Here is a 20,341-nt window from a genome sequence, read left to right on the forward strand (position 1 = left end):
CAATATATGATAAAAAGTAATGTTTGTGTTAGCTTGGGTCAAGGCACAGAAGCAGAAAGTTAGTGTGAGTAAGGGTAGTCCTATTGAGATTATTAGTTATTTTAGACTATTCTAGATGAGATTTCTGGATAAAGTAAGCCTCATCCAGCATTTTAGTTCAACTTGCATGCGAGTGTACATCAGTTAGCAAGGAATCGAAGAGTTTAGCGTACTCCTAGTGTAGCTATGTGAATTGTTCAAGGGAGAAGGACCAGTAGACTACCTTATCTAACGAAGACTGTGGCATTGCCTAAATACAGAATTGAGGGCAGGAAGGCTGGACTGCATTAGGCTTCCCCAGAGAGAGCCAAAGTGCCCCTGGGATTTCAGATGGGCCCATGATGGCTCAATCGGAACTCGTTTCTGCATCCTAACTGCTCACAGCCACACTAGCATATCTTCGCTGACCTGTCTTTCCAGGATTTAATATTCTTTGGAAGAGGTCCGTAAAATGGATTCTTTGAAATGTGTTGTAGATCTTTCATCAAAGCGCTGTTAATTAGTTGGAAGTGTCTCATCCGCACTGTGGGACGTTTTCTGTTTGTAGCACTACAGCCTGGATTTTTTGTTGTCGCTGTTTCTCCAGGATTAGATACTTTGGCTACTCCTGCCAACGTGCTTCGGTTCAAGTAATCCCTGTGCTCATCCCAAATCCAGCTGCGGCTTTCCCCGCCCAAAGTATTACATAACTGACTAAGATCGCGTGTTCTCATCCATGCGTCGGGTCAAAAGATAGACAAACTGAGCTGGGACTGTGCAAATAATAAAACCTCATTAAATTATGGTGGCTTTCTAGACTTCACTGCTGACGCTACTTTTGCCCTCTTTGTTTTAGTGACGCGGTCTATGTTAAAGGCAGGAGCCAGGCCTGTTTTTTGTGTACCAGATGTAGATCAAGTGTCTGCACAGTTCAGCCTTCTCAGACGTCTTAATTTGTAGCTTCAAATTAAGAGTCCGGATGTGCTCTTATTATGCACTTTTCTGAAAAAGTGAGGTTTTAAATGCTCATTTATGTTTTAGTTTTTGTTTAGGAAGTGCTTTCATTTTTGGATGCTCTCATAAAGGCACAGTGCTATTGAGTAATTGCCCTTGCACACTCATTTCTTTTACTATGCTGTCATGACAACATGTTGTTGGGTTTGATGCTTTCTGTCTACCAAATGAATGGGGCAGTGCCATAGGGTTTTTTTTTAAAGATGTAGCCGGAATGCAGACCCTTTGTCAAAGGCATTTACTGTGCGTATTTTGCGGTCTGTACTTTGTAAGTTCAATAACTACACTACCACCGTCGTCTTCTAACTCATTTTAATAACATTCTTTAAGAGTTTACAGCGGGAACTCAGCACACGGGTCTGTGTTTTTGTAGCCCAAGACGTCTCTTCGGTAAAGTATTTTGTTTCGAGGAAATCTGGTTGCAACACACACAGTCGGTCAGCGGTTACCAATAAACACCACATCTGTTGGCTTTGCCAGTCCTGGTTACCTTTCGCACTGGATTCCGTTTTGGTAAATGCTGCCGCTGTCTGAGCGCCAGCAGTTCTGACGCAAACCTACTTCGGATCTCAGGGTATCTGAACCGCTGGAGTAATACGAGGGCTTTAACTCTACAGTCTTTGGATGTGAGGCACTGGTCATCGGCGAACCCCCAGAATTCTTCTGTTGAGGAGAGGGAGCCGATGCACACCCTCTGTTGTCGGACTGCTGAGAAGAGGCGTGCGCCCTCTGCTGCCTTATCTCGTTTTTGCGTCTTTCGGCTGCCTAGGCCCTTAGTAAGTACATGTAATCCCGCTAATTATCTCGGTCAGTGAAATGAAGATTGTGTGTTTGGACAGAAAGTTTTCCTTAATTAAAACGATGTAGCTGATAACGTCGTAGCTTTACAAAAGGGTCTCAGCGGGAACATCTGTCACGAGTAGGGCATTCATGCAAGCTCCAAAGTATTCATAGCAGACACATGACAAAGGCCTCGAGACACTGGCGTGGATTCAGTCAGCTGTTCAACGCTGATTTCAGAATTGCAGGCTTTGTATCTGAACGACCTCTGTGCCATGTGCCCTTTGGGCAGGGCTAAGCGGGGCACTGAGAAAGCACAACTGGTTTACACTTACCTGTTGCACATCATCCAGCTAATTTAAAAAAAGATTACAGTCCGAGAATGTAAGTAAAATGATAAACGATTAAAAAATCCCCTTTGCATGTACAAAACAAGTATTAGGAAAGCCAGGAGGTCCCATAGGTCATGCCTTTGGTACCTATTGGCTTGGCCAATGCTTTTTGTCATCCGCCTGGCATCCCTGGTGCTGTGCAGCATGGCAAATAAACATGAAAACAACCTTGGCAGCTGGCTGCATCATTTTCTTCCAAGCATGAGCACTTCTTCAAAATAACACAATTGTTTTTTGTTCTTCTATAGCGATCAAATTTGATCAGTAACTGAAAGCTAGTGAAGGGAATGGGCGGGGTTGCTTTCTAGATCAGCTGTGGACATACCCCTAGCAATTCCTTCACAGTCGGACAGCTGTGCTGTCTGGCTGGCTTCAACCCAAAAATGGTATGGTTTCCTGTGTAGCCTCTTTGACTTTGCTGGATGAGTGGAACACACAGCCAGGCTATACAATTTGTCATGTTTTGCCCACAATACCACTTAGCCGACCCTGCCAAGTCCTGTACCACATAGCTCTGAAGAAGTATTACATTTCATTCTAGTGCTCTGCAATGACGAACCTGGGCCACTGTTTTTTTTTTTCATCAACGGAATACAGATCTCTAACACGAGTAACATCCAAGATGGGAAGTTAAGTTTATTGGACTTAAGGTGCACATTCCAATAATCCATATTTCAATTAAGAGACAGCCTTTGATAAATTGACCAATCCAAGTTGTGAGAAAACATGGCATAATCTCGAGCCATACTTTGACTCATTCATGAAACTTGTAAACTATTTACTGTCTCATGAGCAGAGGTTAGTTTAAAGGAAGCAGGATCTCTGTCTCAGGTGGTTAAGTGCTAACAGGCTCTACTCGCCCCTGTGCTGCTTGGATTTCACATAGGTGATCTGACAGCCAGTCTTGAGCTAACCAGGTAATTTGCAACTAAACTATCAGGAGTGCATATGCGTGCCTTGTTCTTCGTACGGGACTAGATTCAATACCATGACAGTTGCCTAGAGGTACACCCTGGCCTCAACCCCTCATGACTAAAGCCCAGAGCCATCACATAGTAGTTGTTACTCTCACTGGGTGTAAGAGAACCAAAGTTCAGCTGGTACTTTAGGTCCACAAAACCAGAAGTCATATTAAAAAGAAATACTTACAGTGCTTTAGCCAATCTGCTGTCTTAGCAGACTTTGCTGGAGTCTAGGATGTAGGTAGGCGAGCCAACACACTATCGGAGATAGCCGAGCCAAGGATCTGGTTTGGCTCTAACGGTCTGTGCACAAGCTAAGCCATTAAATTGTTTAGCTTTAGCATGTGAATCGTGCAACTAGCATCATGAAAAAATAGGATTAAGCCTCTTCAGTATTGAAAAAAAATGTATTTCTTTATCATGCAGAAACTTTTTACCTTTGTACAACAGCTAATATCGCTGCATTAAAAGGTTTATTACAAGAACTTAAAACTTGGAAGCATTCCCTCGACAATGCTGTTAGTGAGCTAACACGCAAGTCACTTGTCATGTGTGCCCTAAATGTGGCCTAGGTTCTTATTACCCGGGGATCAACATTATAGTTAATCTAACACGAGACATTTTTTCACAGCACACATCGTGAATTGACATATTTGAAGGGGCTCTCATCTAATGGTGACGAAAGAGGAGAGTTGTGACATAATTGCCTAGTATCACATAATCTGGTTAAACGGGCAAGCCAAGATTGATCACAGTTTTTCTATTTTAACATTGTGCAGTTCTCTCTCCTCTTTTACATCAGAGGGTAATGCTTTATCTTAGATTCTTAGCATATGAATTTAGAATGTGGGTGGCAGCCGAAAGCCACAGGAAAACTTGACTCGTTGAGCTTGAAGGCCCAAGAAGACCTCAAGCTGAGCCAGAGTCGCATCTTTCAGTGGCTCGTCCACTTCTAGGCCAAGGATAGTAGGGCCAGCCATATTGAAAATGACCTATAGCAGTTTCACTACAATTACATTGGCCTTGAATTAAATATGATGCCAAAGTACTTTATTGTAACATGTGACAGAGGTATAGTTTACAACCTTCAAACTTAGTTTTGATTCCATAGAATCAGGCATGCCCTGTAGCTGAAGAAACATCTGTGCTCCTGGAGGGATTTAAGCTGCAAATAGGCCTGGATTCTTGTGGAGACTTGCATTGGCTGGCACCCTTGCATGGCAATATCATTTCTGCTGCGCTCAGGATGTGCCGTGCGTTCTTTACTTTGGCTGTGTTTCTAGTCTGTGGCGAAATGAGCAGTTTGGGACAGATGGCTTCTAAATATGAATTAAAGAAAATAAGTCTTGAATCTATACGTTAGGGATTGTGTTGCTAACACAGACTTGTTATCCTACTGAAAAAATGAATTATTCAGTCTACTGCAAATTGCACGAGTATGGACATGTGGATACATTCTTAAGACCCTCCTCTACTCTGGTGCGAGGAGGATCTCCAAGAATGCATTGATCTAGGAAGAGTTTGTGTCTGTCGCTCGAGTTGTAATACATAAAATGAAAGAGGTTGGCGGACTGGATGAATAAGCAAAAATGATGTTCAGATTAATGGTGACATTGTTATAGATGTGTTGCCAAATAATTGAAAGTCTTGCTACTGGTTTTAGGACGCAGACATGTAAAAACGTGTTTTTAAAATGTGTTTAAATCTTTTAATGAACCAATCAAAATAATACATTAAACAAGAATGGGCCCTACATAGCTAAATCCCTCTCTCCTGACCTGTGCTCCAAAGAACGACGACTGGAACGCGATGATTCCAAATATGATTTTATTCAGCTCCTAGAAAGTGCCTCTAGTCTTAGAAGAAGTTGGTCTCAAACTCAACACCAGGCTTATACCCCAAGGCTCCGGTGGCATCAGAATTACCAGTCACCTTAGAAACCAGAACTCTGGTACAGAAAGAGTAACTTTTGGAAGAAGCGATCAGTTTCCACACCCGCACTGCTCTGGTTCCGGCTCTAGCGCTTACAGTTTTGTCTCTGATTTCAAGAAGTAAAATAAGAATCAAGGAGACATAGCAATCAAAGTAAGAAGGCTAGCACCAGCACCACTTATGTCATGGGGCCTGTGGCCCGTCCTGCCGGGGAAGCATCCTTCAGGTAAGAGAGATTCAGAAATGAATTCTCGGAAGCTATGAAGTGTCTTCAGCCACTGCCTGTTGAAACGGGATGATTTTTCTGCGGATTCTTTATTAGCCAGAAGAGTCTGAGGATCTGGGGGCAAGAAATAAGAGTCTAGTATCTTTCCCAGGTAATACTCCACTTTCTTTTTTTTTTTTTTTAAATAACTTAGTTTAACTTTTTACCAGAAGTACATATCTCAGAAGTAACTTGGGTAACTCCACCAGAGTTTCAGCATTGACAAATACATATTTAAGCATAAGGTGAGGTAGTGGCCGCAGTGCCATGACACCATTTAGCAAATGGTGGCAAGAATCGAGGGGGGAGAGAAGAGGGTGATAGAAAAATAGTATTCTTGATTACCATTAGAACTATGTACATGGCTCAAGAACATAAAAGGCATGAGGCTGAAGGGCAAAGCCCTTAACCTGCCAATCAAATCTACTAATCTTCATGGGCCAATAGTAACACCAAGAATCACACATTTAAGATGGCAGCCGTGCAAAACAGAATGTTTATGTGGGTGTCGAAGGGGAACACACTCTTGAATAGTTGCAGCCTCTCTAACTGTTGACAACAATTTTTCTATAGCAGTATGTGCCAGAACGTTGACCACCACAACCCCATGCTTGGGTAGGAGGCTTTCCACTTCAGGCGATTGTCAGTTTGTGTACCAGAAGCAACCTAGTGATTAGTTTGCCTGCAAAGGCCGATTCTTGTTTCCCAGATTAAGACCTCCAAGCAGTATAATTTAGAGGCTCTCATCAACCATTCAGTATTTGCAGTATCTTTGATAGGAAATAAACCTTCCTTAAATAGTATTTGAACCTGGCCACAATACCACCACATATGGTTTAATGTGCCTGAGCCACCACATCCCTATGCAACACTCGCAACACCACATACATGGTGTTTAGCCTCACCAATGTGCTCAACATTGCTTTATAAGCCCTTTCTTTGAATTGGGCGCAGATAGAAGATTTAGCCACCTTTTGTCAAATGTTAATTCAAGCATGTAAATCAGTGTGCACACCTTTCGCTAATCCCCTCATATTTATTGGTTGATTGCTATGATGCTTCTTAAAGTGGGAGATGTCTTGCACCATCACTCTCCCTAAATAAAGACTTCCATTCTTGTAGTTTCCCAGCTGTTCCCCAGCTTTACTCCTTCCTATAGTGTCTAGTAGTGTGGGAGCTGCTTTTATTAGAGCACTGTCCCCTGTCCTCGCCCAATAATTTGCAGAGCATAGTTCCCTACTATTAAATGTACCATAGCCGGCTCCCAAAGTTGGAGGGGCACCATCCACCCATTCACCAGTTTATGAAGTTTCTTATCTGTTATGCTCGGTTGAAAGTCCGGCCTGTCCTCTATTGGTGCTAGAGGAGAATGGGAGGTGGGCGTAGCGCCTCCTACCCTCTTTGTTCCAATATCTAGAGTGATTTTTGAAGAGAATATAATGGATCACAGCTTATCCTGACCTCTTTGTGATAACCATTAAAGACAAGATGGTCCAGTTTAATGCTGGTTTCAATTCTGAGCCCATGATATAGCTACCTACAAGTGTGACACTCATGCCATCCTCTTAGGGTGTTTTTAATAATACTGATTTGCCTACATGAGGTGCCAAATTATTCCAGATGAGATTCCAGAACTGTCTTTGAATTATTTCCAGAGTCTTCTATGGAAATATTACCTGAAATGTCCTAGGCAGTGGCCTGGGCATGAAGTTCATTGTGACTGCAAGTTATCCTCTCTATCAACATCTTTAGCTTTCCCTCACATTAGAAGCCTTTGTAAAGGGAATGTGGTAAATATGGGATATTGCCACAGTATGTGTTGTCAGCACTAAGAGGGAAAGTAACTCCCAAAAATTCAGTCCTATGTGGCATCCAGTGGAGTCCCTCCCTTCTCTAGGTTTCCCTGCTCGCTTCTTGGCTAGAGACTACTTCCATGTCTTTGACCTTTTGGTAGTTAATTTTGAATCCCAAGCATGGTAAAAATGCTTTGGTTCATCGGACAGTGCCAGAATCCATTTTTTAGGGTCTGTCAGAAGCATATTATGCCACCTTGACATTGTTAAATTCGGTGCGAAGGCCTAGAATATTGGTATTACACATCATTTTCTGGACCACCAACTTCACCAAGAGGGCACAAATTAATTCGTGGAAACAGGTACACTTGTGTTATCCTTATTAGCGGTACTTTTAGGAGTGGAAAAGACAAAGGAATTTTGTTTTATGGCGATTTGACAAATTTGACTCTGTTGAGGGAGAGCAGTTTGGGTTCCTAGCCAGCATTTGCTGGCATTTTATAGAGGAAAATCCAGTCCAGTCCACCATGTTAATTAACTCCTGTGCATCCTGTGAGAGAAGGGCCATCTGAATATTTTCTACAGTGACTCTATTCCAAACATTAGGGATAAGTCTCACATTTTTTCCAGTCTGCGTCTCTTTACTAAACAGAGTTGATATGGGGAGATTAGGGCTGGCCAGAGGTTGTGAAGTCTGATAGTGTAGCACTTGATAACAAATTAAACATAACTTTTCAGCAGGGCATTCTGTCTGTAGAAGTCGCATAGCATGAGTAACTGTGAGCGCCATCATATTGTGTGTAACTACTTTATTCGTAGTAGGGGCAGTAAACTGTTGAACACCTTATAAAAAGGGAGTCCTAAAGCAATAGACTACCAACACCTTATTACTTGCCAGTTCAGAAATGGCACACCTGACTTCTTCTTTAATATTGCATCTTCCAGTCCAGTAAATGTGTCTGGGGAGAGTGGTGAGAAGTTAACATCAGCCCAAATGCTCGTCTTTTTTCACAGGATTGTGTTGTTCTACCCCGATACAGGAGGGTGTAAAATTCAACAAAAGCATCCAAGAATAACTGGACCAAGGACTGGGTCTCTCTCTGGTCGCTGAGGACTGAGTGAATAGATCTCTGGGCCTCTGCCGTTTTTTTATCTTGCTCGCTAATAGTCCAACTGCTTTGTAATTTTTTCATAATATTTGTGATACATTTCAAGTGATTGACTAGAAGCATTCTTCGTGAGGAGGGCCTCAAGTTCGCCTCTGGCATAACAATACGTTTGTCTGTAGCTGGTACCCTTGTGTAGTGCTTCTAGTTGTGAGGTATCTGATGATGCCAAATCTACTTGTCTATTTTTGGCCAACCTTTGGAAAGCAGTGTTATGAGCTATAAGCACTCCCTCTTAGTACAGCTTTTGCTTCTTCCCCTGTCCTCGGCTAGGACATTCCCCTGGTCACATTTTCAGTTACCTAATTCAGCAGAGCCTCTGCAATGTTGTTCATAAGTAGAGGGCCACAGAAAGCAACTTTGTCCTTCACACCTGGGACGGTTGTCGAACGTGGTGTACAAGTCTCAACTTCATAGCAACTGGTGCACGGTCTGAAAGAACTTGGCTACCATTTGCCACCTACAGGGCCAGTTATTGCAGTGAGGGTGAGTCCAGAAAGTTATCTTTAAGCAACTGGTATCCATGTGCAGTGGAAAACATTACGTAATCCCTTTTGTCAGAACAGTGAACTCGACAGACATCACTAAGAACGAGATCTTGCATGTTGTCAACAATCCTGAGCCATGGGCTTATGCCTCGGGAAAGAAGGCTCCAATGGATGTTTTGGGGCTAGTCCTGCTTTAAAATTACCTCCCCCCCCCCTGTGAAATTCCCCTAAACCCTACCCCATCCGCTGGTGGCTTTAATTGCAAACAGTGGCGTGTAAAAGGCGCCTGCTCGGACTCTGGGCCATAGCAAAATTGTGAAGGTATATTCTGAAGCTAATCCCAAAAGCCTCCCATCGCTGTCTCTGCAGACCTGGTCAAAGACAAAGGAGATCCCCATCTGATATAGAATAGGCATACTCTTGCCCTTGTAGTGTGCTGTAGAATGATACTGCCCGGGGCAAAACTTGCATTTGAACCTGTGAACACCATCAGTCAAAAGATGCATCAACCCTTTTGATAAACATCTCCTGTAAAAGCGCCTTTCTCTTACCGCATAAATTCAAGCCCTGCACTTCAAAGTCACAGTTTTAATAATTGTGGCATAGCCATTTAACCACCTGGAAATCATTTTTTCCATTGCTTAAGCTAGTGGGAGCTGGGTTTCTCTGGCTTTCAGGCTAATTTTGTACAGTCTGTTGCACATCTTATGTGGGTGTGGCTATTGCAGTGTTTTGAGTATGTCAAACTTTAGTAAACCTTGTGAAATCTAGATCTCTGTGCTGTTTTGGGATCTCATTCCCACCATTTGGCTACTTTAAACCCTTACAAAACTAAAAATAGCAATAGGAATCTTGCTGTTAATCTTTGGTATAAGTAATATGTGCTTGTTAATATCGACATTTTGCCATTGAAACAACAAACTAAGATGTATAGAATGGTTTCCTTGACGTAGGATGAACCAGACCTCAATTAGGACTCGACTCCATCTTGGATTTAGAAATGGTCTTGTTTTCATTTCTGTTTGACACTGAACGCAGACGAATGTGCACTGGTGCTTTGTGTTGACCCAATGCCATTGGAGAGCATCGGAGGAAGTTCTTTAGTTAAATTGTTGCTCTCCGAGGTCTGTTCCTGCCTATTCATTCACAAGACTCGTTTTGATTATGTAACCAGGTTTGTGCTAACATGTCCACAATAGGTCAGATGAGATTCATGATTATTCATGTCGGGGGATAGTGATAGGATGGCGCTATTGTACGATATTTTGATAATGCTGCGTTATGATTTAAAGACATTGATACATTTTCTCAACCTATACTGACTGTTCGTTTGCCTTTGCTTTCTTTGCTTAATTATGTTATAAAAGGATGCGTTTTTGGGGTGTGCCACAGGAAGACCTTTGATCTCTAGGGAAGCTGCCCGATTTTCTACGACTTTGCTGCATATTTTGGAGCTAGAGTATTTTTCTAGATTTGGTTCCTGCTGCATATATGTTCATTTATTTCTGAGCTTTATGCTTGTTAATTGCTTATGATTTGAATGCTATTCAGCTAGTCGATTTTGAGACTATATATTTTTTTCTTAATTGCAATTTAATATTTTATTAAACCTTCATGGCTTCTAAATTACTGATTTCAAACCTCTTTGAGAGAAAGCTAATCCTTATTGATTACTATTTGGAATTCTATTTTAAATCGTATCTTTAAGGACACATTTCCTCCTCTAGTTTTCAGGACAACGCTGCCCCGACTCCACATTAGGCGCTTTAATGCTAACATATCAGACCATCGGAAATAGTGCCAATATAAACAAACTTCTAGAGCATAAAACATTGGGGAACAAAAACAAATAATGATTTAGCCAAATCATTAGGGGCATGAGGCGGGCCTAACATGACTCAATCATTTAAAAGCATTTTCAATAAAAAAGGCTTTAGTAGCAATTATACATTTTTTATCTTCTAGTTGCGCCATGCCCTGGGAGGTCCACACATAGGTGCTCGAACACAATGAATAACTTGCAAAACGTGGCTTGGTGGTGTTTGTTTGGCTAAATATTCCTAGCAAGACATCCTCGCCAAAATGAAGCCCTGGAATTCAGGTTTACAGGTAGCCCAAGCAAGCAAGGTTATAATAGCAAAACCTTTATCTAAAAAGAGCAAACAAACTGAAGCACCACACAGTAGCTTCAGAGGTTCTTACTCTGAAAAGAGTGATGTGTGACTTTAAGGCTATCCTACCTCAGATGGACCTCGCGTGTATGAATCAAGAGAATGTTTCAGCTCTAGAAGAACACTATTGCCACCTCATCTTAGCACCAAGCTTGGCAACGGCGCTGCTGTGGTTGTTGTTTAATCCACTTGGTCGCTTCATGTTGCTTATCAAGTAAGATGACGTGTTAGAGTTGATTACTTTAAATGTGTCACATCGGACCTGCGAGCTGATGTGACTGAGTAGGAAAACTGCTTGCACAGTTCCTCAAGCATGATCCAAACTGGCCTTCCCAGTCTTTGATTAATCCTGTGGAGGATACTTTTACAGGACTCCGATTGAGTCGTTCTGCCCATTGGGCATACTATGTATCTGTGCTTTTTTTGTTGTTTTGCAAATTAGTACTTTTTTATAAGCATTTCTTCCCACACGTGGGTCATTTCTAAGTGTAGGAGTGATACGTTTTACTGTTATCCACTTTAATGGTACTCAATTTACTGATCTCTGAAGAATAAAAGACTGAGTTGGCTTTGCACGATTTCAGATTTATGGTCTGCTGACCCCTGGGGATGCCGGTGGTGAGCATTTACTGCAGTGAGCCAAGACCTGCGAATCCCAGTCTGAATTCAGAAACTCATTCCACACAGTCCAAATCAATTTCCTGGTCACCCCTATGTCTGATGTCCTTAAATACATCCGTCCACCTCAGCCTCAACTTTTTCCCTGCTCGCAATTTTAACAGTGTGTGATTAAAATTGCCTTACAGTTTTAAGAGTCTGTATTTATGCCAAAAAATATCTGCAGTTGCCAGGGGATAGAGGATATACCAGACAAATATTTTTGTACTTCCAAATGGAAAGCGAGTGGCTGATTTATTTAATGGATTGGTTTAAGGGGATGGGACATTATCTTGGGATGCCACATGCTTAGTTTTCACTCTGATTTTTTTTTGCCTTGTAATTAAAAAAACTGGAGAATTTGGTAATAGTTGTTTGGTTCAAGGGACATGAACAATATTCAATAGTTACACGAATGCCCACAAACAAACAAGTTCACCAAAGTTTGCAAGATAGACCACTCAAACAGCCCCAACCCACCGTACCCAATCTTAAATTGACAAATGTGATCATTGTGATATAGTGGTAGAATTTCAAACTTCATAACTACACTTTAGAAATGCAGGATTATTGCAACCCTGATTCTTTGGATGAGGATTGTTAATGCATGTTTGTTAAAGGCATCTTTTGCACACCTATCTTGAATTTAGGTGCACAGAATACATTGTGAGGCAGGCCTTCTGCTTATAGTATAATGTCATTTGCATCACAGTTTAGCTAAATAACCTATCTGACAGAGACTTCTGGCTGCAGATTCCTTACCTTTGAATTCTTGTCAGACTGGATCTGGAAGATTTTTATGAGCAGTACCCCTTCGCACCAGTAGGGGGTGTCAGTATGCTCCCCACTGAGTGCCAAGTCATGCATCCGAAGGCTTAGAGGGTACAGTTCCTCAAGCTTATGGCAGCCTGGCACGCAAGCCCAAAGTCTTTGTCCCATTTGAAGTCCTCGGGGCAATCGGGTAAGTCGAGGTACAAGAAGAAATCTAAGAAGTTGAAGCACTCGCCGACTTCACCTCGTCCTTCGGCCTATGCAACAAGGGAGAGTCCACATTCTAGACCTTGTGCTGCGGGGCCTGGGCCTACTCCACACCTACCCAGATTTTCAGGAGCCAGAGCAACCGCTACTCACTTAAAAGAATTGTATGAGGCTATGCTCCTAATTTTTGGACAGCCCGAGCTTGCTGTGGAGCTTCTTCTGACCCTACAGGGTTGGAGGGGGCCCTCGTGGGTTCTCTGCAGGTGACTCTGGCTCTCAGGGATCCAGTCCTAGACCTGAACTGGTGCCGGTCATACCACCTTGGCCTTCCCCGGTGCCACTGGCGTTGCTGTCCCCATAGTAATACGCAACTCCAACACGGAGTCAGATGGGTGTCACCCAACGCGACTCCGGTGGTAGCAGGAGCTTTGCCTCCTTGCTCAGATCTTGAGCCCTGTTTCTTTGGGCTACTCCTCTGGGAACAATGGGAGGCATCGCTGGCCCTTTAGAATACCAGCCTTACGAACAAGAAATGTACTGCCATTGGGGACTGGGTGAAGCCAGCGGACTGGACACTTCTCCAGATACTGGCATGTTTTCTATCCCTTCCATGGCTACAGTGGTTGGAGCTTCTACAAAGGTGGTGATGAGGGTGGCTGAGGTCCTGGACCTTCAACTTTCCTTAGTGACTGTCAAGACTAATCTCTTGACAGGTGCTGCAACCGGGAGCTTCCACCTAAGAACCACTGCTCCGTTCAGTGATGCCCTCACTGACCTCCTTTTGGGTTCCTAGTCCAAATTCATCACATGGACTCCTTTGAACAGGGCGATTGTCCGTCATTGCCTCATACCGGGGGACCCACGTTTCCTGATGCAACGCCCCCCTCCCCTCTGAGAGCTTGATGGTCCAAGCCTCTACTTCCCAAGGCGCATTCCCTACCATTCCCCTGGATAGGGAATCCAAAAGGTTCGACTCACTTGGGAAGAAGTTGTTTTTTCTGCCAGCCTTGCATTGTGGTGAGTAAATACCACATACCTTTTGGGCAGTTATTCCCACATGCTGTGAGATACAGTTGCGCTGCCACTGGTCCCGGAGAAGGCCCGAGCTGTTGCCAATGGGAGAGACACAGCAAAGTTCACAATTCATTGCGGACTTGACATGACTGACTTGCTAGGCAGAGTGGTTTCCACGACAGTAGCCCTGAGGCACCATGTCTGGCTGAGGATGCCTGGCTTTTCAGGGGATGTCCATGCTTCTTTGAAGGACATACCCTTTAATGACACCAGTCTCTTTGGAGACAAGGTGAACTCTGCGCTCGAGCGCTACATGGATTAATGTGCTACCACCAGGTCCTTGGGCATTGCAGCAGCGCCTCGTGTCCCCACAGTTTACCTTTCGACCGTTTTGCGGCTACGGAAGGGGTTGCCAACAATGCCATTTCCCATCCAGCCACTGTGCCACGCATGTGGCCAAGGGAGCAGGACCCACTGACCTTGTGGGTCAGGTGGTCAGCAGTCTGGTCAGTCCAAAGGTCTCCCTCTGCAGCAACCTCTAAACCCTCCTTGTCTGCCCCCCAACCCCTCCACCCCACACTTTTCACCCCCATTATGGGCCAGTTTGGCAGCAGGATTTGTCATCACCTACCTCACTGGCAACCCATCACTTGAGACAGGTGGGTTTTGCAGATAGTCTGTAGGGACTACTCCCTCCCCTTCGAGACTGCCCCCTCCATCCATGCTACCATCTTACGATCAGATGATGAGGGGTCATTTTTCCCTTCTCCGTGTGGAAGTTGCAGATCTTTTGGCCAATGGAGCCATAGAGAGGGTTCCAGTGCCAGAAATAGGCTGTGGTTGCTATTCCCGCTACTTTCTGGTCCCCAAAAAAGTCAAGGGTCTTGGCCCTGTCCTGGACCTACAAGCCCTCAATCTCATCCTCAAGCAAGAAAAGTTCAAGATGCTCATGCTGGCTCAGGTCTTGTCTGCCCTAGACCCAGGAGACTGGATGGTAGCACTGGACTTGCAGGACTCTTACTTTCACATTCCCATCGTGCCTGCCCACAGATCTTACTTGCTGTTCATGGTAGGCAATTAGCACTTTCAATTCACTGTGCTCCCCTTTGGCATTATCAGCACCCCTTGGTTGCTCACCAAGGTGATTGCAGTGGTTGCAGGTCATGTGCACCTCATCAGAGATGTCAGACTTACCCTATTTCGATGACTGCCTGTTGAAGACCAGCTTACTCCAGGCTGTTGTCTCCTACCTCCACACTATGGCGGACCTTTCTTAGTTGCTGGGGTTTTCTATCAATGTGCTGAAGTTACAGCTGACTCCCTCTCCGATGCTCCCTTTCACTGGAGCTGTTCTGGACACAGTGCTTGTTTTTGGTTTATCCTCTTGAGCGGCAGGTCCAGGATATTCTGCCTATGGTACCGATGTTTCAGTCTCTATCCTGGATTTCGGTGAGAATGACTCTGTGGCTGCTGGGTCTGATGGCCTCCTGCATCCTACTGGTGAAAGATGCCAGATGGCATATATGGGCTCTGCAGTGGGACCTGAAGTTCCTGTGGGCGCAGCATAAGGGAATCTTTCCGACATGGTCCAGATCTCTGAGGGAACTGCAAATGATCTGCAGTGGTGGGCAATGAACTACAATTTGGCCAGGTGGAGTTCCTTCTACTGTCCCAACCCGACCTGATAGTAATGGTACTATCCTCCTGGGTTTGGGGGACATCTGGGAGAGGTGGAGATCAGAGGAATCTGGTCTCCAGTGGAAGTGGGACTCCACATCAACATGCTGACGCTCCGTGCAATCCAAGAGGTATTGGAAGCCTTTCTTCCATCTATCAAGGAAAGGATGGTGCAAGTGTCCACGGACAACACTACCACCAAGTGATACTGCAACAAGCAGGGCGGGGCAGGATCGTGGACTCTTTGTCAGGAGGCTCTGCACCTCTGGATTTGGCTGGAACAGCAGGGCATATCCCTGTTTGTTTAACATCTGGCTAGCTCTCTGAATGCCAGAGCTGACAAACTCAACTGAAAATGCCTGGCAGATCATGGTACCTCCAAACGGAGGTGGCACAAGGTCTCTTCCAGCAGTGAGGAGCTTTGGTTAGATCTGTTCACCTCTGCCTAGAACCTGCATTGTCAGCAGTTTTGTGCGTTGGAGTTTTCAAGGTGGCAATCTCTTGGAGTTGCTGTTTCTCCAGTGGAACTCCGGTCTCTTCTACGTCTTTCCACCCATGCCACTCCTCCCTCAAGGTTCTCAAGAAGGTCAGAAACAGTCAGGCGCAAGTGATCCTTGCAGCTCCAGACTGATGACAGTCTAGTATCCCGAACTGCTAAGCATGTTCATCTATCCTCCCATCAGACTGCCCATTCAGTACAATATTCTGTCACAGCAGCAGAGGAGGGATCTTCACCTGAACCTGTCCTGCCTTCTTGCGTGGAGATAGAGTGATGGCAGTTGACAGCTTTTGACCTTCCTTCTGAAGTATGTAGGAAAATCTTGGCATCCCTCCACCAAAACGATATGACTTTCATTAGAAGAAGTTTGTGGCATGGTGCACAGACAAATCTGTTGACCCCCTTTTTGCCCCTCTTTCTGGGGTCCTATTATTGATTCTTTCCCTTGCCCAGCAGGGCTCTGCTTTAAGCTCTCTTAAGGGATATTTGTCTTCTATTTCTGCTTTTTGTGGTTGTCTGATCAACCTTCCTTGTTTAAATCTCTTATTGTACATAGGTTCATCAAAGTTCTTACTCATCTCTTCCCTCCTTCCCCATTCATTATGCCCCAATAAGAACTGAATTTGGTTCTGACTTTTTGATGCGAGCTCCCTTTGAGCCCTTCCACAATTGTCCTCTCAGGCTTCTCAAATTGAAAACAGTCTTCCTTGTGACTATTACATCTTGCGGCAGAGTGAATGAGCTTGCAGGCCTTATCATTCAAGCCTTCCTACCTTTCTATCTGTTCTGACAAAGTGGTGCTTTGCACTATGGCCTCTTTTCTGCTGAAGTGATCACGAGTTAAACCTGCAACCACTGCGTTAGTACATGGAGCTCTGGGTTCTGGACATCTGTCAGGAGGCAAAGTTGGCATCTCTGCTCATGTTTACCAAACACTACTGTCTGGGCTGTCTGGTCCATAGGAACGGGCACTTTGCCTGTTTGGTCCTACAGGCTTTCTTATTTGAAGTTGGTTTGCAGACCCACCTCCGGAGATGGTACTGCTTTGGTATCTATTCAGAGGTAAGGAATCTGCAGGTAGAAGTCTCTATCAGGTGCACAAGTTACTTACCTTCAGTAACGCCCATTCTGGTAGAGATTATATCTAGCTGCTGATTCCTTACTGACCCACTTTTCCTCCCTGCTCTGCAGACTGATTTTTAGGGGCAGGGACTCCCCTTTCAGAAACTTGTGACATCTTTGTCCTTCATGGATATATTTGATTTAGAATTTACAACAATTGCGTATATGCCTTTGACTTTGCTGTTATCTCCTCATGTTTGAGCGACAGTTCGATTTTCAAAATGAAAATAACCACAGCAATGTAGGGACATTAATCATGCTTCCTGTGCCTTGAAGAGGCTGGTTTGGCTACAGCACTGCCGCTCAGACGTTTCTTTTGGTAAGACACATACAACAGAATTCTGTGGCATGCTGATAATCTATAACCCTTGTTTACTAACCATGGATCTGATTACGACCTTGGCGGATGGGATACTCGGTCACAAACGTGACAGATATCCCACCCGCCGTATTAAATGTTCTATTAAATCCTATGGAAATTGTAAAATGGCTGGTGGGATATCCGTTTTGTTTGTGACGGGGTATCCCTTCCGCCAAGGTCATAATCAGGCCCTGTGTGTACATAGAGGCGAACCTAGATCCCGTCTGTTGCTTAACAATTGCATGCTTCGTTGTCCGCATTATTTGTTTCCTCCTGTTTGGTCAGAGCTTGCTGAGCTTCAGTATAAAACAATCACTGCGTAGAATTCATTTGAAAAATCAAATCTTCTATGCCATAATAATGGTAGGTTTTGTGCTACATAAACGTTAAACAACAATTATTGTGTTGCTGTTTTAAGAATGCATGTCTGAATTTGCGATGCGTGTATTTTTCAGGCACACCTTCCATTTGCTGTCGTGGGAAGCACGGAAGAGGTGAAGGTGGGAAACAAGCTGGTGAGAGCCAGACAATACCCATGGGGCGTTGTACAAGGTAATTCACAGTATTACAAAAGATAATGGAAAGCTTGAGATCTGCATCAGCCTTTGTATCTCTTCTGCGCTCTTTGTATTCCATTGCTCCCCTCAAAAGTTGGATTTCCAAAGAGGGCGACGTCAGTGATTTATTGATTCCATAGGTACTCACAGAGGTTTGATGTGCGCCCATGATGTTTGAGTGTATTAAGAAACGTGCAGGGGACATAGTTCAGCGCAGAGCGTTTTAACGAGATTATTGCTGTGTAAGCAGACCATGTGTGTTTTGATCCATAAACCAAATATTATGATCAGTAGTTCAGCATAAAGGCACCTTGTCATCAGTGTACCACTTGGAAGCAGTGTGTAATCAAGGACTTATATACTGGTTTTATTCATGTGTGCACGTTCTGTCATTTCATGTCTTAGTAGATATATATTTTGATAGACGTACTAAACAAAATATACACACAGTTTGTTCCCACCCATGAAGACATTGTGAATAGGCCCATGGTTTCGAAAGCCCAATAGTAAATGTAAGGAATTAACTTTAATCGACATAGAATCGAAGAGAGAGAATAAAAAAAAATACACGAACGCACGCAAAGTTGCTACTTACATTCAGCAACTTGGATAAAAGATGCACGTCTCTCCAAAGTTCAGGTGAGAAAATCAGTGCTAACGTCTGTGGTCAGGCAGTAAATTCGATACCAGTTATTATTGCCTTTATAATGGAGCTGTTATTCTTGAAGAATGCTGGAGGCAACATGAAAATATGATTAGGAAGCATTTCCCCTTTTGAGGAGATTTTTCAGGGCAGTTTCACATCAGATCGTCAGTCCACGGACAAGTTTTCATTTGATGGGTCAGATGCCATCTCACTACTCTGTTGGGTTCGTGGTAATTAGGTCTCCATAATATACAGATTGGGACTTATCCAAAAATGTTACCATGCCTTTGGGAAGTAGGGACTACAGGAAAAATCCCCAGATAGTTACTACAATTCTAACTCGGTCATCATTTGTGCCTTTTTCAGTTGCCTAAGAGTTGTGTGTACCCCTTGCCGCTTATTGATGTCTGCCTTTCGTGTTCCTTATCTGTGTGTGGTGCAAGACTAACGCACAGCAGCTTCAGCACCGCATGAAGTTATTTGCCTTTTCTGTTAGTGAGAATAGAAGAGACTCTTAGAATAGGAAGAAGTATACAGCTGCTGTGAATGGCTGCAGATGGAATTTCAAACCATCCAGTGTGGCAGTATGTGAACTGTGAGGGAAAACATCGAATTCTTTCATTTTAGACAACACAGTATTTTAGTTAATTGTGTATTAAATATATGAAGTGTGGATTTTCGGAAATATAATGCTCTGTTTTAGAGCATTGTCTTCTGTCTTACTTATACGTTATAGGTACTGCACTGGGTTTAAAAAATGGGATCTATTTATCTGTGAGCGAATGCAAGTTTTTAACTTTCAGTAATCCTTTTTCTTACAAATAGGAAGGTAGTACACTTGCTTAGCTTGTACTAGACTCTCTCACCATTTCCGAACAGGCAGTCTTGCTTCATGAAAACACCTGAAAACTAAATACATTCTTCTTTTCCGAAACAAATCACCCCTACTCGTTTAATTCCTCTGAAGCGTCCCTCGATTCCCATGTTACAATGTTTGAGGTGTTGGATGATTGAAACAATATAGCACCCAGAGCAAAGCAATATTAATCAAAAGTCACTAAGAGTAATCTGATTGATCCAGTCCGAACAGCAAATATGTTGATACATGCAATGTTTATTCCAGAATTTGATTAATATTGCCCTGCTCTGGGTGCTATATTGTTTCATGTTTATGTGGTGATATCTCCCACTGTTTGGGGCACTAAGTTGGTAGCATAGTGCCTTCACCTGTTGAGCATTTTACTTTGATCCATCCTAGTTAACTTTGCCTACCTGAAGGCGTGCGACATCTGTTGTACCACTGCTGCCTCGTCTTTGTGTTAGATGATTGGTGTGCCACATTATTTGTTCTAACCTAATTCTTTCTCGTTTTACAGTTGAAAATGAGAGCCACTGTGATTTTGTGAAACTGCGGGAAATGTTGATTCGAGTCAACATGGAGGACCTCCGGGAACAAACTCACACCCGTCACTACGAGTTGTACAGACGTTGTAAATTAGAAGAAATGGGCTTCAAAGACACAGACCCAGAAAGTCAGCCATTCAGGTAACATAGTGAAATTGAACTGGGAAAAGTATATTTTGGGGCCGGTGTGGCAGATACCTACACCTTAACTAACACAAAATAGCAGTACAATAGAAGTTACACAATATGCACATAGATATCAGATTTCTATATACCGATTGATTACTGTCATTGAGTTACATTTAATTGAAAACTCTCTATGCTAGGTGTGATTGGGAAAAAGTAGGAATTTCTTGGTCAAGACTGAACCCATCGAAGGCACTCGCACATGTAATCTTCACTCATTTCTTGCACACTTAATTTTGACAACTTCAGACCTTGTTTT

At 43.6% G+C, this 20,341-nt stretch overlaps 1 protein-coding gene across 1 annotated transcript in view; it reads left to right on the forward strand.

Annotated features, from left to right (window-relative positions):
- SEPTIN8 (septin 8) overlaps positions 1 to 20,341 on the forward strand; it is a 273,057-nt gene that overhangs the window by 234,612 nt on the left and 18,104 nt on the right. The window contains exons 6-7 of the mRNA XM_069244736.1: positions 17,745 to 17,841; positions 19,869 to 20,037. Coding sequence (XP_069100837.1) covers positions 17,745 to 17,841; positions 19,869 to 20,037 — 266 coding nt within the window. The remainder of the gene's footprint in view (positions 1 to 17,744; positions 17,842 to 19,868; positions 20,038 to 20,341) is intronic.

The sequence above is a fragment of the Pleurodeles waltl genome, chromosome 7 (genome assembly GCF_031143425.1).
Source record: "Pleurodeles waltl isolate 20211129_DDA chromosome 7, aPleWal1.hap1.20221129, whole genome shotgun sequence".
Lineage (NCBI taxonomy): Eukaryota > Metazoa > Chordata > Amphibia > Caudata > Salamandridae > Pleurodeles > Pleurodeles waltl.